General features: G+C 41.3%; 1 protein-coding gene across 4 annotated transcripts in view; it reads left to right on the top strand.

Annotated features, from left to right (window-relative positions):
* ass1 (argininosuccinate synthase 1) overlaps positions 1-25,434 on the top strand; it is a 51,460-nt gene that overhangs the window by 9,792 nt on the left and 16,234 nt on the right. The window contains exons 3-10 of one of the 4 annotated variants that reach the window (XM_085463806.1): positions 8,011-8,132; positions 15,424-15,558; positions 16,447-16,515; positions 17,419-17,607; positions 19,296-19,352; positions 19,448-19,522; positions 20,244-20,314; positions 20,422-20,452. In XM_085463806.1, the coding sequence (XP_085319932.1) occupies positions 15,457-15,558; positions 16,447-16,515; positions 17,419-17,607; positions 19,296-19,352; positions 19,448-19,522; positions 20,244-20,314; positions 20,422-20,452 (594 nt within the window). In that variant the 5' untranslated portion in view covers positions 8,011-8,132; positions 15,424-15,456. Of the gene's footprint in view, positions 1-8,010; positions 8,133-10,256; positions 10,492-14,945; positions 15,099-15,423; positions 15,559-16,446; positions 16,516-17,418; positions 17,608-19,295; positions 19,353-19,447; positions 19,523-20,243; positions 20,315-20,421; positions 20,453-25,434 lie in introns of those variants that run through there. The other 3 variants (XM_085463804.1, XM_085463807.1, XM_085463805.1) reach the window with 3 other exon arrangements.

Raw genomic sequence — 25,434 nt, 5'->3', positions numbered from 1 at the left:
AATGCTAGACCCATCCAAGATTTGTGTAAATAAAGCTGTTCGTAACTGTAACAAGCTGTTGTTAAACTCGTTATGGGGTCGTTTCAGCATGAGGTCTAGCATTATTCCCTCCTTCTCATAATACTCGTCTATGTACTTCTGCTGTTCGTCAGGTGTGTTCACATGTTCAGGATACCCCGAGGCCTCCTGTTTGAGTTTTAGGAAGGCTTTCACATAGTCTTTAAACAATGTGTCGGTCTTATTGGGGAAATGCCACACCTCATCAACAGCAAGAACCCTGTATCCCTTCTCAACAGCTTTTTCAAGCTCAAATGAGACCCATGTGCCTTTCAACACCCGCTCACTGTCACTGTGCCCGCATGCAGTATGCTGGTTCTGGTCTTCAGCACACATGCTGCAGAGTGGAAACATCAGTTTTCCATGGCATCTGTAGGGTAGGACGGGGTGAAAAAGACCCTTAGGTGGGAGCACTGTGCATTTAACAAAGCCGAAATAATTTTCTAGCTTGTCAAAGTTGGTGTAAATGACTTGAGGGTGTCCTACAGGATAGTCTTTTTTAGACTGCACTGTGGGATAGAGACTGGTGAAGTCGTAGTAAAATATTTTTTCATCACAAGCAGCCTTGTGGTACAGCTTTAGAGCATTTGTGCGACCGCCAAAAAGGGCGTCTCGGGGATTCAGGCGTTCTGGCTTTCTGTACGTATGCATGAAAGCCACAACTGCAGGGTCTGTCTGCTTCAAGGCAGCCCATTCACACTCCCACATCACTATTACGCTCACACTGTGTTGTGATCTCAGTGCATCAACTTTGTCACAAAACATGCGATGCAGCAGTCCATAGGATGCTTTGCTGACAGGATTAACTTCACTCTCGGGGTAGCATTTAACACAACCGTGGTGAAAACATCCTGCAAATTCATAAGCTGTATTACTTGTGGGGTCAAAACCGTCCACAAAATACGGTCCAACCCTCTGTTCGCCTCCTCTGAGAGCATGTTTTACCACTTTGTTGGTGGTGTGGGACACATATTGAAGCCATTCAATAGAGACGTTAGAAAACGTCTTGTTCTGCTCAACGTATGCCCCTTCATACGTGAGAGCGAGCGCGTCTCTAGGCAGAAACAGCGTTTTATACACACCCATACTAAATGCAGCCAGGGTGGTATACATGAATGGATCAACTTGAGTACAACCCAGTAGCGTGTCACGATAAATGATGCATGCTTTACGCAGGACATCAACATCGTTAACACAGTAACGCCTGAGTTCAGCCTGAAAATCAAAGGGATTCTGTGAGGCAACCTGGTACCATTCCATGAATCGCACCTTATCGCTTTCAGACATGTGCTCATAGCCGTAGAAGGAGGGGTCTGGGTACGGGCCCACATAACGCTCATTATCCCTCGTATTAAACCTGTGTGGGAAATGGCCCTTCTGCAGGTCTTGAAAACCTAAAGCAGAGGGTATTTTGGCAAGGCCCATGGGCAAAAAGCTGAACGAATCAATCCACCGCTGGTCATAGTCCCTGTCATGCATTAAAATCACACGGCTGCCGCTCATTATGACACTAGGTGTTATGCTCTGTCTGACAAAGTACTCGAGGAGTATGTAGTTATCAAAGCCAGATGCATTATGTGCTATGAAAGTGTACCCACGAAACCTTGGGCGTCTGTAATGCTGCACAAACGCCTCCACACACTTTAATGTATTAAATGTGAACTTATTGCCCTTCAGATCAGACGCACACACAAAGTTAGCCTCGTGTTTACCGTTGTGGTACCGCGTCTCAAAATCATATAAAATGTATTTATCGTTAGGCTTCTGTTTTTCAACAGGCTGTATGAAACACTGATGGTCGGAGTCTCCTGCTAATTTAGGTTCGCGGCAGTGCTCGCATCTAGGCTGCGCACATTTGTGTGGCAATTTCTTGGATTCTCTATATGTGGTGCCACAGTGCATGCAATGTTTCATATTATCACAGGGGATCATGTTGTGTTTTAATTCAGGTAATTTGTGTTGTTGGTAACAGTGTTGTGATTTGCAGATGCGGTTACAGTCGCTGCATTTCACTGTGGGTCCCCTGTGATGTTGACAGAGTGTGTAACATGTGTTACATCTATGTTTACAGCTGTGCTGTAATGGTGTATTATATATACTGTAACAGAAATTACACACATAGGATCCCCCCAAAAAAGCGGTCGGGTTTAAAATCAGGTGGTAATGTTGATTATGGAGATACATCATCAACGTGTTAGGGTTTGGCTCTTCATGTGTGTAAAAACATTCCAGGCGTTTACGCCCTTCTGTGTGGTAATAGATTACAATCTTAATGTTGAAGTGCTTCTCAAATTTACCGACATCAGAGAATGATACTTGCTGTGTGTCGCATAGACCTACTTCAGCATGCATCTGTTTAGCTGTAGCAAGTTTTTCATGCTCAGAGGATGATGAGTTTAATGAATGTGCTATGCATAGGGAGAAGCACAAATTGTTGTTTGTGTTGTTTGGTGTGTATAAATGTCTGCCTTTCTTTGAGAGAATCTCATCATAAGGTATGTGCGCCAGTCTTAAGCGAGACCCGCCACTACTGTTCTGAGCTACCGTGACAATAAACTCTAATTCATCATCACCGATAGATTCATCATTACTCTGCATAACTTGTGCAATTTGATCGAGAAACAGCTCCGGATCATACCGATCATCAGCGTTTAAAACAGCCTGAACATCTGAAGCCAGCGAGGGGCCACGCAGGACCACGTTTAGAACACTGCCCTGTTGGGATCCCGCCACAGCTCTGTCTATCACATTGGCTAAGCACTCGCGCACTCGCGCCGGCACTTGTTCTGGATGATCGAGACTTATACCCCTAAAATCAAGGCGTTCACGCAATTCGCGAGCATTAAAATTAGGTATCTCTCTAATGTGTGACTGAGAGCGGCTGCCGGACCCAGACTGCACAACGGGCTCAATAACAACTGCAGTAGCTGCAGCAGAGGTGACCCGGCTAGATTGTGCATCAGACGCAAAATCACCAGCAGCACAAGCTATATGGTTAGCATCAGTAACAGCAACGGCCCGAGCAACACCAGCTGTACTATCACTATTATTAGCAACAATAGCCCCATCAGCAATAGCAGACGTAGGAACAGTCTGGCAAGGATGTGTATCGGATGAGGCTGATGCAGGCACCCTATTAAGTCTAGCTATAATATCGTCTAATTTTTTATCTGTTTCTTCAGCCCACTGCATAAAAGTCTCTAAGTCAAAACATCTAACAGGAGTGGAGGTTCCGTTATTATGTTTAAATAATTTATTTGGAGGGTCCATGGTCTGGATTTTAAAAGTCAGGGACTTGAAATTTTGCTGCAGATGTTGTCTAATGTACTACACACTTTGTTTATGAGTTTGGTAAACTGTTGCCTTTGTACCTGTGCTTCTTGGTGGTATTGATTGAGTCTAGCTTCAATCAAACATAATTTATCAGCTATTGAAGCTATATGACTTTGTTCAGCAGGCTGAGCGTCTGGAAGCTTTATGTAAGCATCATACGCCGCTGATATTTGAGAGTCTGTTATGCCGTCTTCTTCGAAATCTATGTGTGAATCAACGCTATTTCTGACACATTCTGGGGTGGTGGGTATATGAACTAGATCAAAATCTGACATGCTGTACTCAAAAACATCAGAGAAATCGCGATGTAGCCACTCACTCGGGGGTGTTGCAGCTTCGCTGATGAAGATCGGTTCTGACTCTCCACTGTTGCACAAAGCTCCAGGTTTTTGTTGTTCTGGGAGGTCGATACTGCTTAAACATTCCAAAAACGTCTGGAATCGTATGGTGTCCTCATCATTATGAGGAGGGGTGCTGTTCTGCAGTCTGTGAAGATAGATAGACATGTGTTAAAACATATTATACATGTACCCATTTCAAACTGAATAAGCGTGTCTCCCTCTCTATCTCTTTTTATCTAATTTATATATGCCTATGCTTACCTTGTAGTGTGCGTTATTCGGGATGGTCCTGCTTCTCCACACACCCGGTTCTCTGGCGTGGCTCTGTAGGTGTAAAACGGTCAGTTTAGAACATTTGTAATTGTTTAAACCCCTTTAAAAAAAAAATACACAACTATACATCCCGTTGTATACACACCTGATGTAAGGTAGGGCTCTGTGGTAGCGGTGTCTGAATGTTTTCCTGCTCAGTTTGTTAACCCTGGAACAAACAAAAACGTTATTACATAATTTAAAACAATCGCTAGTTTAAAACATACATACGTTTAAAAATCCAGTAATGCTGTACACACCTTGTGCCTGTTAGAGAACTAGTTCCAGCTGTAAAAGCGCCCGTTTCTAAAGAAAAGGGTCCTGGGCCGTTCTCCCGAACTCCTAAAAATTAAGCTTTTGTTTTAGGAAAAAAAGATAGTTTGAATATCCTATAATATGTTAACATAACACTTTTTAAAAACCCAATAATAGGTTTTGTTTTACTTACCGTTTACGATGTCCATGTTATAAAGAACGATGTTAGTGTTGATGATCGCAAAGAAAATGGTGTGCTCTGCAGCGAATCTTGAGGCGCACTGTGAACCAAAACAGCTTCCACTCCGCCAAGAATGAAACAAGATGTCTCCAATCAATTTAAATGAGGCCCTACAGGGCTTTTGTCTTCTCAAGGAATTACAAAGGAGCCGATACTTCAGACAATAGGCGGGGTCGCCACCCGACTGGTACCAACTGCCCCATTTACCTTGTCGAGGAATTACAAAAAGAGCCAATACTGGCCACTTTAAACAATAGGTTGGGCCCTTGTTCGCATGGTACTCTCAACAACTAAGTGATACCCGCGGTGGGCTTTTACAATCCTGAACAAATTCAAACAATTAGCCAGCTGTTGAAAAGTTGGAGCGGGTCTGGGCGACTGGTTTTAGAAGTATCACTGTAGCGTTTATTTTCTAAAGGGCTGAATGTTATTTGCGACTATCTGTTGTGTTAAAAACTACTCTGAAACCATGAAACCACTTACAGAAGAAATGGCCCGTTTGATCCGTTTTTAAATAAATAAAATGCTTGCATCGGTGCATGGTGTGACACCAGAATCACAAAATGAGTGTATTTAAAAGACGATTAGTTTGAAAAGAGCGATACTGGCTGCTTTGGGGGAAAAGGTGACATTGTGTGCAGCGTGTTTTAGAAGTATCACTGTAGCGTTTATTTTCTAAAGGGCTGAATGTTATTTGCGACTATCTGTTGTGTTAAAAACTACTCTGAAACCATGAAACCCCTTACAGAAGAAATGGCCCGTTTGATCCGTTTTTAAATAAAATAATCGCATCAACCCTGGAAAGAAACCCCAGTAGATGTGTAAAAACTAGTTAAATTAAAACTAGGGGTTTGATTAAATGAAACGCTTGTGAACATGCTGACATCACCCATTCAGAAGAAATTCCCATTTGTGCCGTTTATAAAATAAAATGCATGCCACACCGCAAGCTGAGACATTGTCAGATTTAGAAAATTAGTGTGATTAAAACACTATTACCAACACTTTTGACTAGAGCACACCCTCTTTGTTAAGGCGCACTGTGAACCAAAACACCTTCCACTCCGCCAAGAATGAAACAAGATGTCTCCAATCAATTTAAATGAGACCCTACAGGGCTTTTGTCTTCTCAAGGAATTACAAAGGAGCCGATACTTCAGACAATAGGCGGGGTCGCCACCCGACTGGTACCAACTGCCCCATTTACCTTGTCGAGGAATTACAAAAAGAGCCAATACTGGCCACTTTAAACAATAGGTTGGGCCCTTGTTCGCATGGTACTCTCAACAACTAAGTGATACCCGCGGTGGGCTTTTACAATCCTGAACAAATTCAAACAATTAGCCAGCTGTTGAAAAGTTGGAGCGGGTCTGGACGACTGGTTTTAGAAGTATCACTGTAGCGTTTATTTTCTAAAGGGCTGATGAAAAGAGCGATACTGGCTGCTTATAGCATTTATTTTCTAAAGGACTGAATGCTATTTGTAACATTTACTGTGTTAAAAACTAGCTGGCTGGCTTTGTCTCACTCTTAGTTCAACATTCCGAAATCCCGATTTTTAAATAAAATGATCGCATCAACCCTGGAAAGAAACCCCAGTAGATGTGTAAAAACTAGTTAAATTAAAACTAGGGGTTTGATTAAATGAAACGCTTGTGAACATGCTGACATCACCCATTCAGAAGAAATTCCCATTTGTGCCATTTATAAAATAAAATGCATGCCTCACTGCAAGCTGAGACATTGTCAGATTTAGAAAATTAGTGTGATTAAAACACTATTACCAACACTTTTGACTAGAGCACACCCTCTTTGTTAAGGCGCACTGTGAACCAAAACAGCTTCCACACCGCCAAGAATGAAACAAGAAACAAAGAATTGCTTTTAAGAACACATGCATAACTGAATGTTGCGATACACCTAAGTGAAAAAATAGTTTAATTAAAAACCCTATGGTTTGATTAAATTAAAACCCCGTTAAAAACACATAAACTCATATAACCCCTCTGATACCCTGTGGTATTTCCACACCTGAACACGCATGCGCACACACACACGAAACTGGTCAAATCGGTTTGGCTGGCCGCCATCTTGGACTAGTGCCATCGAATTACTGAACACGCATGCGCACACACACACGAAACTGGTCAAATCGGTTTGGCTGGCCGCCATCTTGGACTAGTGCCATCGAATTACTGAACGCGCATGCGCACACGCACGAAACCGGTCAAACCGGTTCTCAAACCGGTTTGGTTGGCCGCCATATTGGATAGGTGCCATCGTTCAGTTGGCCGCCATCTTGGATAGGTGCCATCGTATTACTACTGACATGTTGAGAAGCTAATTTAGCCATTTAAATCAGCTGTGTTGGTTCGAGGACACATCTAAAACCTGCAGGGACACCGGCCCTCGTGGACTGAGATTGCCCACCCCTGGTATAGAACTTTGCATTTTCTTAGAGACTGTGACACTTTGTGAAGGGTATGAATAATTTTGGACATGACATTTTATCTCAAATGTAAATAAAAGCTGAGAATTATTTTTTTCTATAACAATGCCTCTCATACGTTGTCTTATTATCTTTTGGGAGACACCTGTGTCATGTCCGATCCAAAAAACCTTGCTGGTTGAATAAAAGTAACTTTAAGTCAAAATTTGCCAGGGGTATGAATACTTATGGGCTTGACTGTATGTGATCATTACAGCCTGATGTACCAGACAGCTGACTGTGGCCACTCCTAAAGTTATTAGTTGCTCAATCATCATTCCTTCATTCAGCCTAATCACAGCCTCCTGCACTTGCATAAACATGTCTTTGGACCACATGTTGACACTTTCAGTGAGCAGCTATTTTGAGCCTCTGCAAATTGTATTACTGTTACTCCTTAACAGTTGATACATAATTTTGTTGTACATGTAAAATGACAAAGGGCTGTTCTATTATCTTTTCTTCTATTCTATATTTTTGTTTAAAAAGATGAAAGTCTACACTTATATCACATCTTATTTGATTGATTTAAAATCTATTGTGGTGGTGTACAGAGGTAAAATTATGTCATGGTCCAACAATTTGTAGACCTGACTGTAAATTATGTTTTTTGCATGGACCAGAGACAGGATTCACTGAAGTAGGAATATATCAGTAATAGTGTTTTGAAAAAACACTTTGAGCAGAAAAGCCTTAAGCCTAATTTTAAGGATGGTAGGCTTATTTTTTTCACTTTAACTGAACCTGTGCTCCTCTGTGAAAAGAATTAGAACCAATGGTGAATATGCTAGTTCTATAGTTCTCTTACAAATACCAGTTGCATTTGCATGGAGCTGATCTGTGTGCACAGGTCCCACTAATGGTTGTTGGGGCTTTTTGCCACGTTTCTGACATGGCAAACAGCCATGGCTGGTCCTTGATGTCCTTCTGCTATGGTTAATGTCCTCTTCTGTGGCTTCTCGTCTACACTCTTGGCACTGCAGTGTGGTAGAGTGACAGTGGCTGTGGAGGTGCTGGATTGCTACCAGCAGTGACAAGGACGCCTGCAAAAATCAAAACTTGTGAGGAATCAGATGAGAACAATGATCTCTCTCAGTGGTATCAGGTAAGATGGAGATAAAATCTTTTGGTTGCCATTTGTACACATACACTAGGTCTGGGTACATGGGACATGTTGTGCAGAGCTTAAAGTCAAATAAACACAAATATATACAAACAAAGGACACACTTGATTATTAATTGACACTATGTCTAGTAATAAACAGGTATATAACAGCAAATCCTGTATTACACTTAAATGAAGATATATATTGCACAAAATAAATTTGTGTGTGCTTTAGTTTTGTTTTTTGCCATCAGTCTGACTGGTAGAAAAGAAGTTGTTGTGGAAGCATGTGGTGTGTGTAATCAGACTGTCCACTCTGCTGATATGTTCATTGTTTTGGTCAGAGGAGGGTGTGTCCCGAATGATGTCTCTGACGATGTGTTGTGTACTTCTTGTGGCGTTGTCTGCATATTGATGGAAGATCAGTCCTCATAATCCCCTTTGCAGCCTTTATTACTCTCTGGAGACTCTTCTCCTGTGCCTGTGTGTTTTTTTTCCATAGCGGACAGTGATGACAGTATTGAGGATGCTCTTGATCACTCCTCTGTAGGCTGGAGCCATAGGGTGCAGCTCAGTCCTGCCTCTCTGAGCAGAGTGATGAAATAAAGCCAATACTGGGCATTTTTCACCGTAGCTGTGGTGTTCGTGGTCCAAACCCAGGGTCAATTTTATATTAAGGCCAAGGAACTTGTGGCTTTCAACACTCTTCACCTGAGTCCCATTGATGTCTAGAGGCAGAGACTGGGTGTCAAACATAAGGCCCATGAATGGGCCAAGCAAAAGACTGCAATCTGGCCCACTGGACGGTTTTGGTAAATATGAAGGAGGGCATAAATTTAGGACTTTTAACTATATTTTCACAGGTTTTACTACAGCTTTTCTGATAAAGGCCTTCCCCACGACCATTCATACTACACCAGAGTAATGAAGTAATAGTTAAATAATTAAATGACAAAAAAGGTCCTTTTTTTTTAACACTATTGAAATGTCAGAGGTTTTTAAGAGTTGTTTCACAGTGAAAACTAAACAAGTAAAGTATGTGAATTAACAAAAACTCTCTGGCTTGTAATTACAGAAAAGTCTGTACAATGAGCTACCAGAACTTTTTCTGTCATTTTATACATCTGGGGTTTTTATTCTTCGTTTTTTTGTTTTTTTTAACAATTTAAGGTCAAAGAGTGATGCTGTTTTCTTTCATAGACTACAGCAACATTTCTTCATTATAATATATTCTTCATTATGTATAAAAGTGAGACATACTGTTCCAATTTACAATGCGTTTCTTTTTCTTGTATTAACATATCCCAGGATTGTGTAGGAAATGTTTTTTTCACTGACAGAAAGGCGAGTTTCACTGCTCCAGACCCATGAACTCAAATTTAAATCGGATATGCTGTTGAAATCCAGTTTGATTCAGTTCAATTCAATGAACAAGCACTAAGCGACAGGGGAAATGGAAAACACTCTTTTAACAGGAAGAAACCTCAGGTGAAACCACACTCGGGAAGGGGCAGCCATTTGCACTGCCTGGTTGGGGGTAAGGGGAAGGGGGGAAGAAGACAGGACAAAAGACAGTCTGTGTAAGAGAGCCGGAGATTAGTAACCAATTTAATCAATAATGATTAAATGCAGAGTGGTGTGGAGTATAAACACATGTCTGTGAAGGTTCACAGTCATCCAGGTCGTCGTAGTCTAAGGAGCTTGGATATACAGTATAAACACATGAGTGGGGAAAAAGCTGAGTGGAAACGAACAGAAACCAGCCCCCAGCAGCCTAGTCCTGTTGCTGAACTATCAGCTTTAGCAAAAAGGAATGTTTTGAGCCTAATGTTAAACGTAGAGATTAATAGTAGAGAAATTGCACTGCCTGTTCTTATTGTGATACTCTGGGCATCAAATGTGTATTTAAATTCATTTTCACTGACAAAACGGGGGTTTCACTGGTCCAACCCACATAAGATCAAAGTGGCCCACGATGTAATATGAGCTTCACATCCCTGGTCTGTGGCAAACACCTGCAAATTCCCTACTTGTATGTATTTTCGTTCCCTGCTTTGCACAAAATCTGGAGAAATGGATTCCTAATGAATTTCAGATTGATTACATTTAAATGCCAGTGTATCTACTGAGCAAGCTCTGGTGCTCCCATAAATTCTTAAATAAAACAAATGCTGCTGACACAGGGCGGTCAAAGCGACACGAACACGCTACGTGCCTGCTGTGGATGACGCAACGTGTCGCGAAGGGCAGCAAACCGTACAGCAGAGTCAGCGAACCGAGCACGCTGCTGCTTTCCTGCGCTCCTCACCGACAGACACACGCGTCTCTTCGGTTAGAAAGAAACCCTCTGCAAGTGTCTGTGAGTACAAACTATCTATACATGTACATGTGTTTATTTCTCTCTGTAAGGGTAGTTACGCAATCATAATGAGCGTTGTGAATTTAGCTGGAGGTTGCCGTCAGTCGCCGGTGACTTCAGTTGCTGTGGTAATTCTATGCGCCCCTTAAACCTTGTTGGCAACATCTCCCAGAAATACCTGTGTCGGTAATAAGTATGTATTCACGCCAGTAGGATGAAAACATTTTGTAGAGAGCTCTCTTGCGACTGTTAAACCTTTTCTTTAAATGTGTTTTTTAGCACCGGCGTATTTGAAAGAACAGTAATTATGTAGTGCAAGTTGTATCCCAAAACCACACCCTGTTTCCGAAATTTATTTACGTGGGGAAAAAATAGGACTCGTCTGACAAAAGGGAAGGACTTGCCTCTGCTTATGTAAAGTCATTTCTTCTTTACTTTCACATTCATGAGAATATTAGTGATGTGCGGATCGATACTGAAATATCGATTCCTCCGATACCAGTCATTTATGTTCTAGAATCGATACTGATATTAAAATATCGATATTTTAGTAATTTAGGGTAAATTTGTAGGTTATCATTAACAGGAACAGAGTGCAAATAAACTATATCATTTGGATTGTCTACATTGGAAGGAACTACTTAGTCTTCCGCCTGTCATAGTCGTGACATATGTTTGTATAAATGTGTCCAGCCCCTTGTTGTGCACACTCACAACAATGGCTGAGCATAAATGGAGTCATGTGCAGACGTATTTTACTTCCACAAACGGTTGAGACGTAGTTTGCAATACATGTGGCAAGAAAGGGAGGTGTTTTGGCAACACTACTAACCTCATCAAGCACAAGAATATGACGAGCTTATGTTGAGGTGAACTGAAGAGGAGGAGTGGACATGGACAGGTGCTGCAAGGGCGAGACGGACGTCTCTCACGGAGTCCTTTAGTGCTGCAGGCAGGCAACGTGTTCAAATAGCGCACAACTTCAGTTTTTTTTTTATTTCTATATGATAACTGTGCATTATTAAGCGATAAGAACAAGTAATCCGATGTCCTGTAATCATTATGATGCTATAATTTGAGATACAATAACTGAAATACGTTTTTGTACAAAGTATCGGTATCGGATCAGTATCGTCGATACCACCCTGAATTTAACTTTGTATCGGATCGGAAAGGAAATCAGTGGTATCGCACATCACTAGAGAATATACCAATGCTAGCACGCTGTTATTATATGTACAAAACAAACATCACATTCACACAAGCACAATTCTGTGGTCCTCCTTAACTTGCCACATGTATGTCACGATCTACAATAAAATGCTATATATACTGCCAGCTAGACTTCAAAAGTTGCTTAAATTAATATTAACACTAATTAGGGCTGTTCATATAATGATATATATCGGATGACGATATAAAAATGTCTATCGTTTCATTTTACGCTATCGTTTGTTTCGTGGTGTCGCAAAATAAACTGTTTATGGCAATATTTTTTCATCGTGGCTATATTAATTTCGGAAAGTTCTCTTTCTCTTTATATAACCACACTATGGACGGACAAGCGCCTGTTTTTATGCGTTGTGAAGCAACAACGACGGTAACAGCATCGCGTGTCCGCTTGTTTATGTTCCACATAAACCTTTCACATTAAAGCTCAAGATCCTGTTGAGACTTTTCAAAATAAACGGAATCACGTGAAAGAGCAGATGAGAAGTAAAAAAGAGCCACCAGGTGCTAAAAAATAAACCGTAGACTCAAACGTTAGAACAGGCTTTTCCCCGCAGCACGCCGTGTAATAAATACTCACAAAGAAAACGGCGGCCCTTACAACTTATGTCTAAAAATGTATCGTTTCATGCATCGGTTAAAACACTCGACTCCAGCTACATGACGCACAGCTGGAAACACTTCCCGCAAGACAAGCTGCCCGAGATTCACAGAATTTACAGAAAATGTTACATTTTTGTGATTTACGATAGAATTCTTATATCGGGATATGAGATTTTGGTCATATCGCACAGCCCTAACACTAATGGTATTACGAGAATACTAATTCTAGTACTTGTTAAGTCTACAATGATTTCATTTTAAGAAGCACTGAGCCAGCAAAGAAATGCGTGCATAATAGAGCAGGGCGATATGGCCAAAAATATTTATCACGATATATATTTGAAAATTTGCGATAACGATATAACCGACGATATAATTGATGCGAGACAAAATACAACTCCACAACATTACTAGCGCAAAAAGACAACCTTCCATTTATTTTCACTTAAACAAGAAGCTGGTTTTTATGTACATTAAAGCTTTATAAAAATGTAACAGTGCAAATGCAAATTCCTTGCTGAAAGTTTAACCAAAAGGCATTTCCAGTAGAAATGGGCTGACATATCCTGAGCATAACCATGTATAATATCCACTGAAGTTAAAAAGAGGTGCTTTGCAACATTAAACTGCAGTGTGCAGTATGTATTTTTCGGACCATGAGGTGCACGGGATTATAAGGCACATTAAGCGAAACAAAGCAGTCAGATAAATCAAACTTTATTAAACTCATTCTTCTTGCTTCCTCCACTTCCGTAACATTGATTCATTAATGTTGAATTCTCTGGCAGCTGCTCTATTCCCATGTTGTTGCAGTCTATTAATGACTAACCTCATATTGTGGATGGATTATCTCAGTTGTTCTCCTGACTGAAGTTTGGTCCGTTTACAACATCCTGCCATGCGATTGCATTTGTCTCTAACCATGAAGAACCTTCACGTTAACTTTTATAAGTGGAAAAGTGTTAGTGTTCGTCCTCCAGCTTCACTGTTTATGTTATGCTAACATAGCTGTGTCGCTAGCAATCACGTAGCACATCATTATATAGCAGCTAGCCCAACTTCAGTAACCCTACAAACGTCACTGCTGTTTAGTTTCCTGTCTTCATTTATGTTGGAAGTGATAGCAGAACTGTACGTTTGATTTTTTTCAGAAATCTCTCAGTCAGAACATGCTATATCATGCTTAGGTAACTAGCGAAACTAGCGAGCTAACTTCCGCTAGCTTCCTGCTAACGTCTAACTCCGTTAAATGTAATAACTTTAGTTTTCATGGATGCCTGGAAGTTAAACTTCATAGTTACACCTGGTAAAGCAGCAATGCTGATCGTTTTATTAAAGATGAAAGAATTTAGACAGTTTTTAACTCTAAGTGATGCTCCAGTGTTGTTTGACCTGAAGCATATGGAGTTTAGGACCCAGATTACTCCCAGATTTAAGAGCATCTTAGTCCGACAAATATGACAATAACAACGGCCGCTTGCATGTTCTGCAAAAAAATGTGCTTTGTCGTGTATCTGACGGACAAACACCAAACCAGTTCCACATCACGGAAGTTGCACCATTTTTACAAACCAATTCTGGTTCATCTGTTTCACTCAACAATCGGCCATGTGCGTATGAAAACAAAGGCACTGCGCATGCGCGTTTTACTCCCATTCTATCGCGATATTTCATTTTCCTATCGTTGCCTAACATTATACCGGTATTACCGTGAACGGTATAATATGGCCCAGCCCTAGTGCATAAGATATTGTAACTCAGCTTTAAAAGTAATTGACTCCAGCAACTGCAAGTACACTATATTGCCAAAAGCATTCGCTCATCTGCCTTCACACGCATATGAACTTGAGTGATATTTCATGACCTTTGCTGCTGTAAAAGCTTCAATTCCTCTGTGAAGGCTTTCCGTGAGGTTTAGGAGTGTGTTTGTTGGGAATTTTTGACCATTCTTCAAGAAGCGCATCTGTGAGGTCAGACACTGATGTTAGACGAGGAGGCCCGCTCGTAGTCTTGGCTCTACTTCATCGCAAAGGTGTTCTGTTGGGTTGAGGTCAGGACTCTGTGCGGGCCAGTCAAGTTCTTCCACACAAACTCACTCATCCATGTCTTTTTGGACCTTGCTTTGTGAACTGATGCACAGTCATGTTGAAACAGAAAATGACAATCCCCAGACTGTTCCCACAAATTTGGGAGCATGAAATCTCTTGGTGTGCTGAAGCATTAAGAGATCCTTTCACTGGAACTAAGAGACCCAGCCCAACTCCTGAAAGACAAGCCCAAACCATAATCCCCCTCCACCAAACTTTACAGTTGGCACTACGTAGTGTTGAAATCTCCCAATTCTTTGAATCTTTGGGCTGAAGGAAGGACAATACTCGGTGTATTTATGCTCAATCAACAATACTTTATTTCCATACAATTCAACACTTAAGAGCATTAGGACCATCATGATAGGGAGACCTGCCTGCAGAGGGTCACAGCGAGTCTCGAAATGGTGACGTGTTACTCAGCTTCTTATAGCCGCTAGTGGCCCCCACCTAGTCGTAAAAGCCTAAATATTCACATTCTTTCTCTCTTATGGCGCCTAAGTTTTGACCTCGGCTCCCTGTCTTCCTACAAAGGTGGGGGTATGGACTGTAGAATGGATGTATCCATTCCATGAAGCTCTCTACGAACTGTTCTTGAGCTGATCTGAAGGCCACATGAAGTTTGGAGATCTGTAGGAGACTGACTCTGCAGAAAGAAAGAAATTACATGCTCACTGAGCTCTTGAGGTCAAAACATTTATTCCTTACAGCCTTATTAACTCAAGATCTGTTTCAATTGCCTGCGCAATAGCTGGTATTAAAGTTTGTGAGCAGAAAATGCTCATATTTGAGCATCTGACCTTATATTGGAAGTTTTCCAAGCTAACCTTGGAAACTTTACCAAATCAAGAATTGTCCACAACTTATCTGAACTAATGGTCTGTTGGGACCTGCTGTTAAGTCAAACAAGGACAGCGATCAGAATTTGGGTTATTAATTGACATTTCGTCATTACGAGTTAATAGTTATGTAATCATTGAATTAATGTAATTGTTTCCCTGCCACTCGACAGCTTCTTTGGCTGCTTCAGCAAAAAGCACTCATCATGTCCAAAGGTAAGGTGGTTCTGGCTTACAGTGGTGGACTGGACACCTCCTGCATTCTGGTCTGGCTCAAGGAGCAGGGTTATGATGTCATCACCTACTTGGTAAGGTTTGAAGCCATGCACGCAACAGTTGGTTTAGTTTTATGCTGCCAGGCTTTTGCATGTTGTGTCCTTTTGGTTGTACAGTTGGCTTTATAAAGGGTTACAGGTGTTCACTGTGGTCTGTTATTAAAAAAATCTATAAAAACAACCCCAAGACCTACCGTTTTGGGTATCTCTGCATGGGTCAAAAGGTTTGGATTCATAATGACAGCTCAAATCTGCCTGGATTTGCGTTTTGCCCCACAGCCACTCAGAACTGCACAATAGGCAGATTTTCCGATTGTCTAACTTCATTTAGTGATTTTTTTTAGGTCAGTGGGGGTGGGTGTCAGCCAAAGGTTCATAGCTGTTGAACAGGATGTACACCTCAGCTCTAGCTCTTCAGTGGAGTAAAAGAAGGCACTCATCCAGTACATGATCCAGTGTAATGTTTCATGAAATTACAAAACCACGCACTTGCGTGAATTTGCTAAACAACAGTCACATAAACAAAAACCGAGAGGGTTTACTGTGCCACTGTGCAAGTATAATTCATGTATGATTACTGCAATATGCAGGTTCTTTTAGAGCAGCTACAATTCACTTTACTATGTGAGAAAAATAGTCCCTTGCTCAGTTCAGGAGATCAGTACAGCCTCTTCATGGCCTCGAGTGGCGTTCACGCTCAGTTGTTGCATCTCCTCAGCAGACGTGATCTGAACTGCAAGACGGTGGACTGTCAAAAATAACACTTTGGTAGGCACGTGCCTCTGTGTGTCGATGCATTTAATTTAGAGAAGAATTTAAACTAGAGAACCTGCATATTTATCTTCTTATTGTGTTCATCCTGTTTCCCCTGGAGATTTCAACATCAACGTTCACATTCAAAGCGCTTTTCTGTCTTTCTAGGCCAACATCGGGCAAGACGAAGACTTTGAAGCTGCCCGGAAAAAGGCGGAAAGCCTTGGTGCAAAGAAGGTAAGTGTCAGTGAAACAGGATGTTGTATTTGATTAGGATTTGTTTGCAGCGTGAGCAACATCAGAGAATGTCAGCTACAATGCTTTTAATGCTTATGCACAGCCCGACTAATCCTGGATTTCTGGCACTGATCCCAATACTAATATTTTTTTCTAGATGTAGAAGTGTTGCAGTTATTGTAAAGGCGGAAAATTGTTTTTAATTTCATTAGGATTTTATTTCACGGACGAGTTAGCAAGGCAGTGCTTGATTCTGCACCTGTCAGGGGTAGACATTTGTTCAAAACACAAGTAAGAGAAATGAGACAACTGCAGACCGACTCAGAGTGTAATTAGAAAACGTGCGCACGGGTGAATGTCTCTCTGAGAAGACACACACTCCGAGCACAGGCTCGCTTGCTTTATTTATAAGGCAAAAATGGGTTACATAGTACTTCCTCTTTTAACAGATGTTGACGAGAGGTTAAACATTAAATCAACTTATCTGATCTTTCACACACTGGGATAAAAATACAGAAGTATATCATGCTTTATCTGACATCACAGACATTATAGGAAAGAATGCATCATTATATCATGCTGTCAAACATTTGTCAAACATTTCAGACACTTAAGTAAGGAATGCATCAGTTTTCCTTTAACAATAGACTTGGTTAGGTGATTCTTCAACAATAGGCTTGGTTATGTGAAAATATATGAACACACAAAATATAAGGCATACTTGGTTAGAATATAAGGCTTACTTGATTATATTGTATTATAGAGATTTGGTTATAATGTATAATGTAGAAAATCTTCTAACAGCACCACAGTCAGAGTCACAGTCAGTCTTCTGGACAAATGACATGATGGAACCATTTTAACAAAGCCCTGTTCTGTGTCCTCGCCTCTGTGGCTGTGCAGGTTTTCATTGAAGACCTTCGTACAGAGTTTGTGGAGGACTTCATCTGGCCTGCAGTTCAGGCCAATGCTGTCTATGAAGACCGATACCTGCTGGGCACTGCGGTAGCACGGCCATGCATTGCCCGCCGTCAGGTGGAGATTGCACGCAGGGAGGGAGCCCAGTATGTCTCACACGGTGCCACTGGAAAGGTAAGTGAGACAATGGGCATGGAATTATGCCGTGTGGGGTAAAAATGTCCAAAATCTGCAAATGTGATTCCGGGAATAAGTTTACATCTTTATTTTTTGAAGAGCAGGGACATAAAAGCAAATGCAGGGCTTGTGAAACAAGACTAAAGCATCAGCTTTCTTATTATAAATTAAGCCTCAGACATGGCAGTTAAAATTGAGGTGTTTTGATCCCAACCAATTTCAAAGTACAGACTTATTAGCTAGGTCTAGGTCTAGCTAGGTCTAGCTCTCTTTGCACAGTTGCTTATTAACCTAAATAAGACTACAAAGTTAAAATCTACCCTTCCTCTTCCTCAGAAACCCTTTCTATTTAGTCCTTTGAAAAGAAACAGGCATTACAGCTGAATAACAGCTGTCTTATTTCTAAAGTGAGCCTTTTTAATGGGAAAAAGCGTACAGCTCAAATGGTAAAATAGGAGCACAGAGTTTATTTGGTCAGAGTTGATAATTTAACAGATCAGGACAACTTTGAGTCATCTAAAGTTCAAGTGTCCTGACTGCAGCTCTACCAGATGAAGATGTTTTCAGGCTGCATGCCAAGAACTTTCTCAGCCTAGGTTGTGAAAGTGACAGTTTGTGATGTTCTCATTATTTAGACTTACTGCAGTTAGCCACACTTTCATGCTATTGTTTTCATATCCCGATTTGACCCGATGTATGTTCAGAGCACAAATTTAGCTGCGTTAGTAATAGTTCCTGTATATTTACACTGCAAATTTATGGAGATTTTTCTGGGATTCATAATATATTTTCAAATATATTTCTGGAAAATAAAAAAACCCTTTAAAAAACATGTTGTACTTTTTAAATACATTTTCGTTCTATTATTGTACGTCTTTTCTGAAATGCAGTGTCCACATGTTGCCTATAGATGGAGTCAAAAACCACATCATGGAGTTAAAGTACAGGTTTAAAACATTGTAACTTCTTATAGCTGTGTGAGAGGCCAGCGACCTGTCCAGGGTTTACCCTGCCTCGTGTGTCAAAGTGCAGCCCATTTATTCTTTTACTATTTGTGTTGATAATGAGGAAACTATGGAAGCTTGTTTAAGCCACAGAAAAATTGAGTTAGTAAGCCAAAAGTAACTATTTTTAAATTTTAGGATAATAATCCAAAACTCTAAATTGTAGATAACAAAAAATGTTTAGTAGGTGATTTTTTTGTTCTAGTGTCAGAAACAAGCTTCTATAGAAAGAGACAGTAGAGAAACAACTACTAACAACTAAGAAACAACTAAAATTTAATCAGTTCATCCATTAACACAAAAAGTAATCAACAATTCTAAAAAATTTGAGTCAGTGTGAAGTAAAATAGTTCATTTTAAGGGTTTTTTTTTTTTTGCATAGTAACTGTGATTCATTTGGTTTTCTTTACTGTCTTTGATAGTACATGGAGGGCATTTTTGAGTTTAGGATGTAGTTTGGGGAAAACTAATTGTTTGAATATGTAAACTTGGGGTTTGGGGTCTTTTCTGGCCCTTAATAGATAAAAAAAATAAAGCAGATTATTAGTGAAAATATGAATAAATGATTAAAAATGTTAGCAATGGCCCTGCTGTGCACTTTTAATCATCTGCGTTTATTGTAAACTGATACAACAAGTAACACAAGAAACATCGAGTTGAACTGTTGTTTGCACTTTTCAGGGAAATGACCAGATACGCTTTGAGCTAACATGCTATGCCCTCTACCCTGAGGTCAAGGTGAGTTTGTTTATTTATTGTGTGGATGTAATTTACTGACACTGTGGAGTAATGTCAGTATAGCTGGAAAGAGTTTCTCTGTTTGTGTTCTTTAGATCATCGCACCCTGGAGGATACCCGAGTTTTACAACCGCTTCCGGGGGAGGACGGACTTGATGGAGTATGCAAGGGTAACTCCGTCAGTGGCATAATGTCAGAAACACAATTATTTTACCACCTTTATTTTCATAGCAATGGGTCTGTTAACATTTTCAAGGTACAGATTCAGCCTTTGACTAAAAAAAATCCTAACAATTACCTGATCAAATCTCCAAGTCCTAAAAGTACCATCCACTTAATAGTGACATTAACATTGTCCTGAATTATTTTGAAAAAAACAATTATTAAGCATGCACTGGACTACCAAAAAAGGAGATTAGAGGCTATATTATAACGAACATTTTGTATTGAAAGGTTTAATTATTTATTACCTCAGATTCTCAGATTAAATTACATGGACTACTTGTATTCTGGTGGACGTTTGTCGATGTAGTCGCATCCAAAAAAAAATGATGGGCCGACCAGTTTTTCCCACTAGAGGGTGGTCATGATGTTTAGCCAACACCTTTCAGGCAAGCCTGTGAGTTAATTGTGAAATGTACCTTGTCTTAAAGCGCAGATTTTTTTTTTTTTTTACTTTAAAAAAATAAAATTAAATAAATATAAATAAATAAATAAATAAATATATATATATATATATATATATATATATATATATATACACACACACACACACACAAAATGTCTTTGTCTGTAATCCTTCAGTCAGAACCTTCTCAGTGGAGACGTACCCTTTTGCAAGTCACGCTCACAGGATGTAACTTAAAAGCTTCTTTTGCTGTTAAACTGTAGGAGCATGGCATCCCTGTGCCTGTGACCCCTCGGGCACCTTGGAGCATGGACGCCAACCTCATGCATATCAGGTGAGCAGGACTGGTGTGATGCATCTTCTTTAGCTCTTATTTCAGAATCTTTGATTTTATTTTATTTTTTCCAGTGAGAAACTTTAATTGTTCAAATTTCTTTACAGCTACGAGTCGGGCATCCTGGAGAATCCCAAGGTAAGCTCGCAATGTTTAATAAAAGGAAACATAATTCATCATTTTTTATATTTAATCCTGCAGGGACTTACTTGTGTTAATTTTGAATTTATATTAAAGCTGTTACAGTATAATACTTGTTAACTAAAGAAATGCCTTCTAATATGCTGTTCTGTAACTGTTCTAAGAAAATAGACCAAAAATTGTTTTGTGCAGACTGTCTGAGGCATTTTTTTCTAACCTTCCTCACTGACACCCCTGTTCAAGCTTGTAAAAACAAGAGCTGATCAGAAGAGTTTTTGATCAGAAGAGTTTTGCACAGGTGCAAAAACAATTTAAGTGAACCTGAAAAGGTAAGGTAAGGTTTTGCCTAAACTTCTGAAGGATGACATCATCTTCAGATCAGTACCTGTTCTTGAAATTGATCGTGAGAAATAGAAAGAAACCTGCATAAGCCGCTTGACGTACATCTCATTTTTGACCATTGTGAGTCATCTCTTCAGCATCCATCTCATGCGCACACGCCGAACTAACAGACCTAATGCTGCGTTTTTGTGTGTACGTGTGGTTAAATGTGTCAGACACTCGGAGGGACACATCAGTAAACCTTCCCTTCAGTCGACTGACCAATGCCAGCCCTGCCAGAGACAAACATGACTCACTCTCCCACAGTGCCATGGGTGAGTCAAGGGTTTGATCTCTGCAAGGTTAAAGGTCAGTGTAGTACATACAGGTTGCCCCCAGTGACCCCCCCACGCCCCCCAGAGCTCCCATCCCTCGGTCGTTGTGTCTGTGCCTCTGTCTCTCCTCACCCCGGGTCCTCACCAGGCCCTGGGAAGAGCCTGGGACACACAGACACTGACTTGTCGTCAGCAACGCTTCTACTAATTCCCGATTTCATGGGAGCCTGGGAGGGGGAAGGGTTAGGGCGTTGCGCCCAGCTGGGGCCTCCTGAGTTCCAACCCCAACTCCTCGGGACCTCATTGTTCCACTAGTTGCGCCGCCGCAGGCTGCGACGTGGGAGGGGAGCCATTTCATCATGACACCGTGACACCAAAATGTCACCAGTAACAGTAAAGTACAAAGACAGTGCGCCAGACAGATGAGTCCCCAATGGACGGGGTGTCACAGGGAGGCGAGGGGTCCTGCGCTGCTGGAGCGGAGATGCAGGGGCAGGGCCACTGTAACTCACAGACCTCCATCTCTTGCTGTCTTTCTCTGTCCCTTTCCCACCCCTCCGCTGCCTCTTTAGTGGCCGTCCTGTGGAGAAATGTTTTGAAAAGAATGAGACGAACTAGCTCAATAGCATAGCGATGTATGATGATGGTATTGTGTGTGTGTGTGTGTGTGTGTGTGTGTGTGTGTGTGTGTGTGTGTGTGTGTGTGTGTGTGTGTGTGTGTGTTCATGTTCATTCGGGAGGGGTTTGTGCTGAACCTTTTCTCTGATATTGAATCGATTCATGGCCTTAAATACAATGAAATATTTATGGCACCGAGGTCTGAAGTGGTAAAAGGATTTGAATATATTACTCCAGAGCCTGAAATGTGGGACTAGGTAGAAATTTCTTTACAAAAAAGCAAAAAGTTTTCAAGTCTTTTTGTTAACATTTTAATTAAAAAAAAAAAAAAACACCAGTGCAATTTAAACTTGGGGGGTAAAAACAAAAAAGCCACTTCCCCCTCCAAATTCTTAAACCAGCAGGTCACATTCTGATCTACCTGAAGGTCATCTGATAGAGGTCACCTTGCTCTCTGTACCAGCCTGTCTCTCTGCTCCAGTTACAGCCCTGAAGGCTGAGGTCGGGCCGCGACTATTCAGACGATACAATAGTCCCCCCCCTCTGTATCTGTGATACAATGGTCCCTCTCTGCTGAACACCGTCAGATTAGAAAATATCCAAATGGTCGCTCATATGTTCGTCTGTAGATAAGCGTCAGCAGTTCAGGTTACTCTGTGATTAACACTGTATCCTTCCTGATAACCTCAAACCAGGTCACCTACACCACAATAGGCTGCAGGCTTTTGTTTACTCATCTCCATATGGCAACGTTAACCTATGTGAAGACATGCATTCATGCCAGCTTTAGCTAGCTGTTGCAGACTGTTGGCATGCATCTGATAAGTGCACTGATGTAGTGGTTGTTATAAAGTTATTAGATTCTGGTGTTGCTGGGAACATGAAGGTGTAGTCTGTTTTGTCTCCTGCTTATTCTTTACTAATTAAGAAGAGATATTAGAGACTGTAATGAATATGAATGTGCAGGGTTTTAATGCCTAGGATTTGCCTAATTACATTTCTGGAAACAAAATGCTAACTAGGAAGGCGATAAACAAATATTATGTGCTGTTATATGTTTTTTTTGACTTCATAGACCACCACCTGTTGGCAAAACAGCTGAGGTTTTAATTGTTGCTTAGCACCTCTTATGTTCTGTCATCCATCATGTGTGGTAAACAATCCGGCACTTGTGTTTGGATGTCTCCACATCCTCAAGCTTCCTCACTGTCCCCGCTCTCTTCGTTCCTCCGCACATGAGCAGTCAGAGTCTGCCCTGAGGCAGCTTGACACTCGTCCTGAGTCATTAAAACATCACCTCGGTCTTAATTATAGCCTCTGTCAGCGAGTTTCCCCAGGCCTGCTTCTTTTTTCCTTTTTTCTTTGATCCGGGAGCTGATGGCCCACTGCTCCCGTTGACCAGGAGTAAAGGAGCGAAACGCCGTGCCCCTGCCCACCTAGAGGAAATGAAAACTTGTTTGCTGCCGTTCACATTTGATCGCTGGAAAGATGGATGGTCGGAGGACTGCCTGTAGGGGTAGGAAGTGGGCTCGTAGGTGTATGTATACATGTCAGTGTGCGCTCTGAAGCAAAGAGGTCAGTATTTGTCATGCGCCTTCGCTGCTCTCAGGTCTCATTAGCCTGACCTGTGCTACTCGGCGAGTGCTCTCTGCGCCCATCTAAGCATCGTCATCATCGCAGCTTTGCCTTCATAGACAAGCGCCTGCTGTCCTCATTAAATTCAGCCCAGGATGTGACACTATCCAAGGGCGCTATGAATATAAATATCTCTACAGCACAACACGAGCATATTGTTTTATTCTTGTCTCAATTTGCCATGTTTGCATTTTAAGGAGAAGGACAGACTTGAAACGTGGTGATTTTAGGATCATTTCCAATCTGTTGCGCCAAACATGTTTTCCTTCTTTTTTCCCTCTTTTTTTTTTTTTTTTTTTTTTTTTTTTTAAACCATCCTCTCCTGCTCTCTTCCCAAATCCTGCTTTCTCCTCCTGCCATTTCTGCTTCTTTTGGCCCCTTTTTGGCTTTGATTGAAAACCAATGAGGCGACTAATAAGTGGAAAGATAGAAATTTACTTGCTTTAAGTTCATGCGTCAGCCTTCTCCTTTTGCTGCCCGGGCCACGTTTAGCACAACAATATCGCAGAAGCAAAGACTGCCAAAGGAACTGCTCTGTGCTACATGATGGTGCGCTTCACGCCCCATTTCCCACCAATACCCCGTCGCCCCCCCGCCTTCGCCATCTCTACCTTTTCCTCTCTTTCAGGGCCACGGCTTTGGGACAGGTCCACCTGCAGGGGGTTTGAATTGAAATGCATTGATCTCTCGCTCACTGGAAACAACCCTGTCCCTTTACGTTTCCTTTTTTCCCCCCTTCTTTTTTGTATTCAGTAGTATGTAAGTTCAAGCTCTCAGCTTTGGCATCACATTACTGCTACTATACTTTTTAAATTAATGATTTTTTTTTTTAGCTGATCGTGTGAAAATACTTTAGTGGTTATTTTAAACTCGGACGTTCTTCAACAACAAAAGCAGGGAGCCTAAATGAACAACTTCTTGTTAATTAAATGATAATTAAAAGACCATAAATGGAAAAAACTATAAACAACAGGTTTCCTGTAGTGTAGCATCCCGCCACCTGCAAGTATTCTTCCAGCTGGTGCCTCTCATGTGCTGTGTTGCATTTGCAGGTTAGAAAAAGATTAATTCCCTCTTTCCCTCTTCCCTCTCCAAGAGTAAGCATCAAAAGGCTTTTTAGGGCAGTCATTTTGTCCCTCTCCCATTCGCTCTCATTTGGCATCTTTCAGGGCACTGAGGCAGAAAATGAAGGAGAGGAAGACAGCCGCCTTCCCAGTCAATTTCGGTGTTTAGTTAAAAGGAAGGAAAGTGATTGCGCTGCTCGTTTTCTCCTCACTGACAGGCGGCGAGCGGATGCCGATTAGTTATTGAATGATGATTTAGAGTCTGGTAAAGCTTTCCATTTAAATGCACCCAGTGGTTATTTTGCATAGTCCCCCTGCAATTTGCCTCAGCTCAGGAGACATTGGCCATCATCTTGTCCTAATGCCGTGTAATTGTTGGAGGGGTGCATCGCTGGGCAGGCACGTCAGACCACCACGCTCTTTTAGTTCCCAGCCGTGACTTTACTGAAATCGCTCCCGGCTCCCGCCAGCTGGAAAAAAGAAAAACGACAAATGTCTGTCAACGAGGACAACTTTAGTGGATTTTAGGGTGTAGACTTGAAGGTCTTATTGTGCGATGCCCATTTAGGGGAAGATTCTTCATTTGAAAATAAAGCAGAAGGGGAAACGTCACTCAGAAAATCACAAGTGGAAAACTGGAAGATTAGAGAAGAGTGAGAGAATGGCAGAAACACGATAGAGTCGGCAGATTCTCTCAGACGGGCAGAGCTGCTGCTCAGATCGGTGCTGTCGTAGCATCAGTGGGGTTTTATTGTGTTTTTCACTTGTCAGGTATACACTGTTCTTTAGGATGTGAGTAATTTCATTCTCGTGCCCTTTCCCACTCTTTCTCGCTGTGTTCTGCTTTTCCTCGCCTTCCCCTGTGGTGCAGGGCCACATGGGGAAAATGAAACCAAATAGAGGAGAAAAATGGAACATTGATTTTTTTCCCCCTTTTTTTTGTCTTCACTAAAGTCCTGATGTCGTTTTCAGGTCTCTTCTTTTTCACGCATCATTCCCTCTGTTC

Source organism: Copadichromis virginalis, linkage group LG7 (genome assembly GCF_057382275.1).
Source record: "Copadichromis virginalis isolate Kocher_CV1m ecotype Utaka linkage group LG7, C_Virginalis_male_GT1.1, whole genome shotgun sequence".
NCBI classification, from domain to species: Eukaryota; Metazoa; Chordata; class Actinopteri; order Cichliformes; family Cichlidae; genus Copadichromis; species Copadichromis virginalis.
This window is presented reverse-complemented; position numbering and strand designations above follow the sequence as displayed.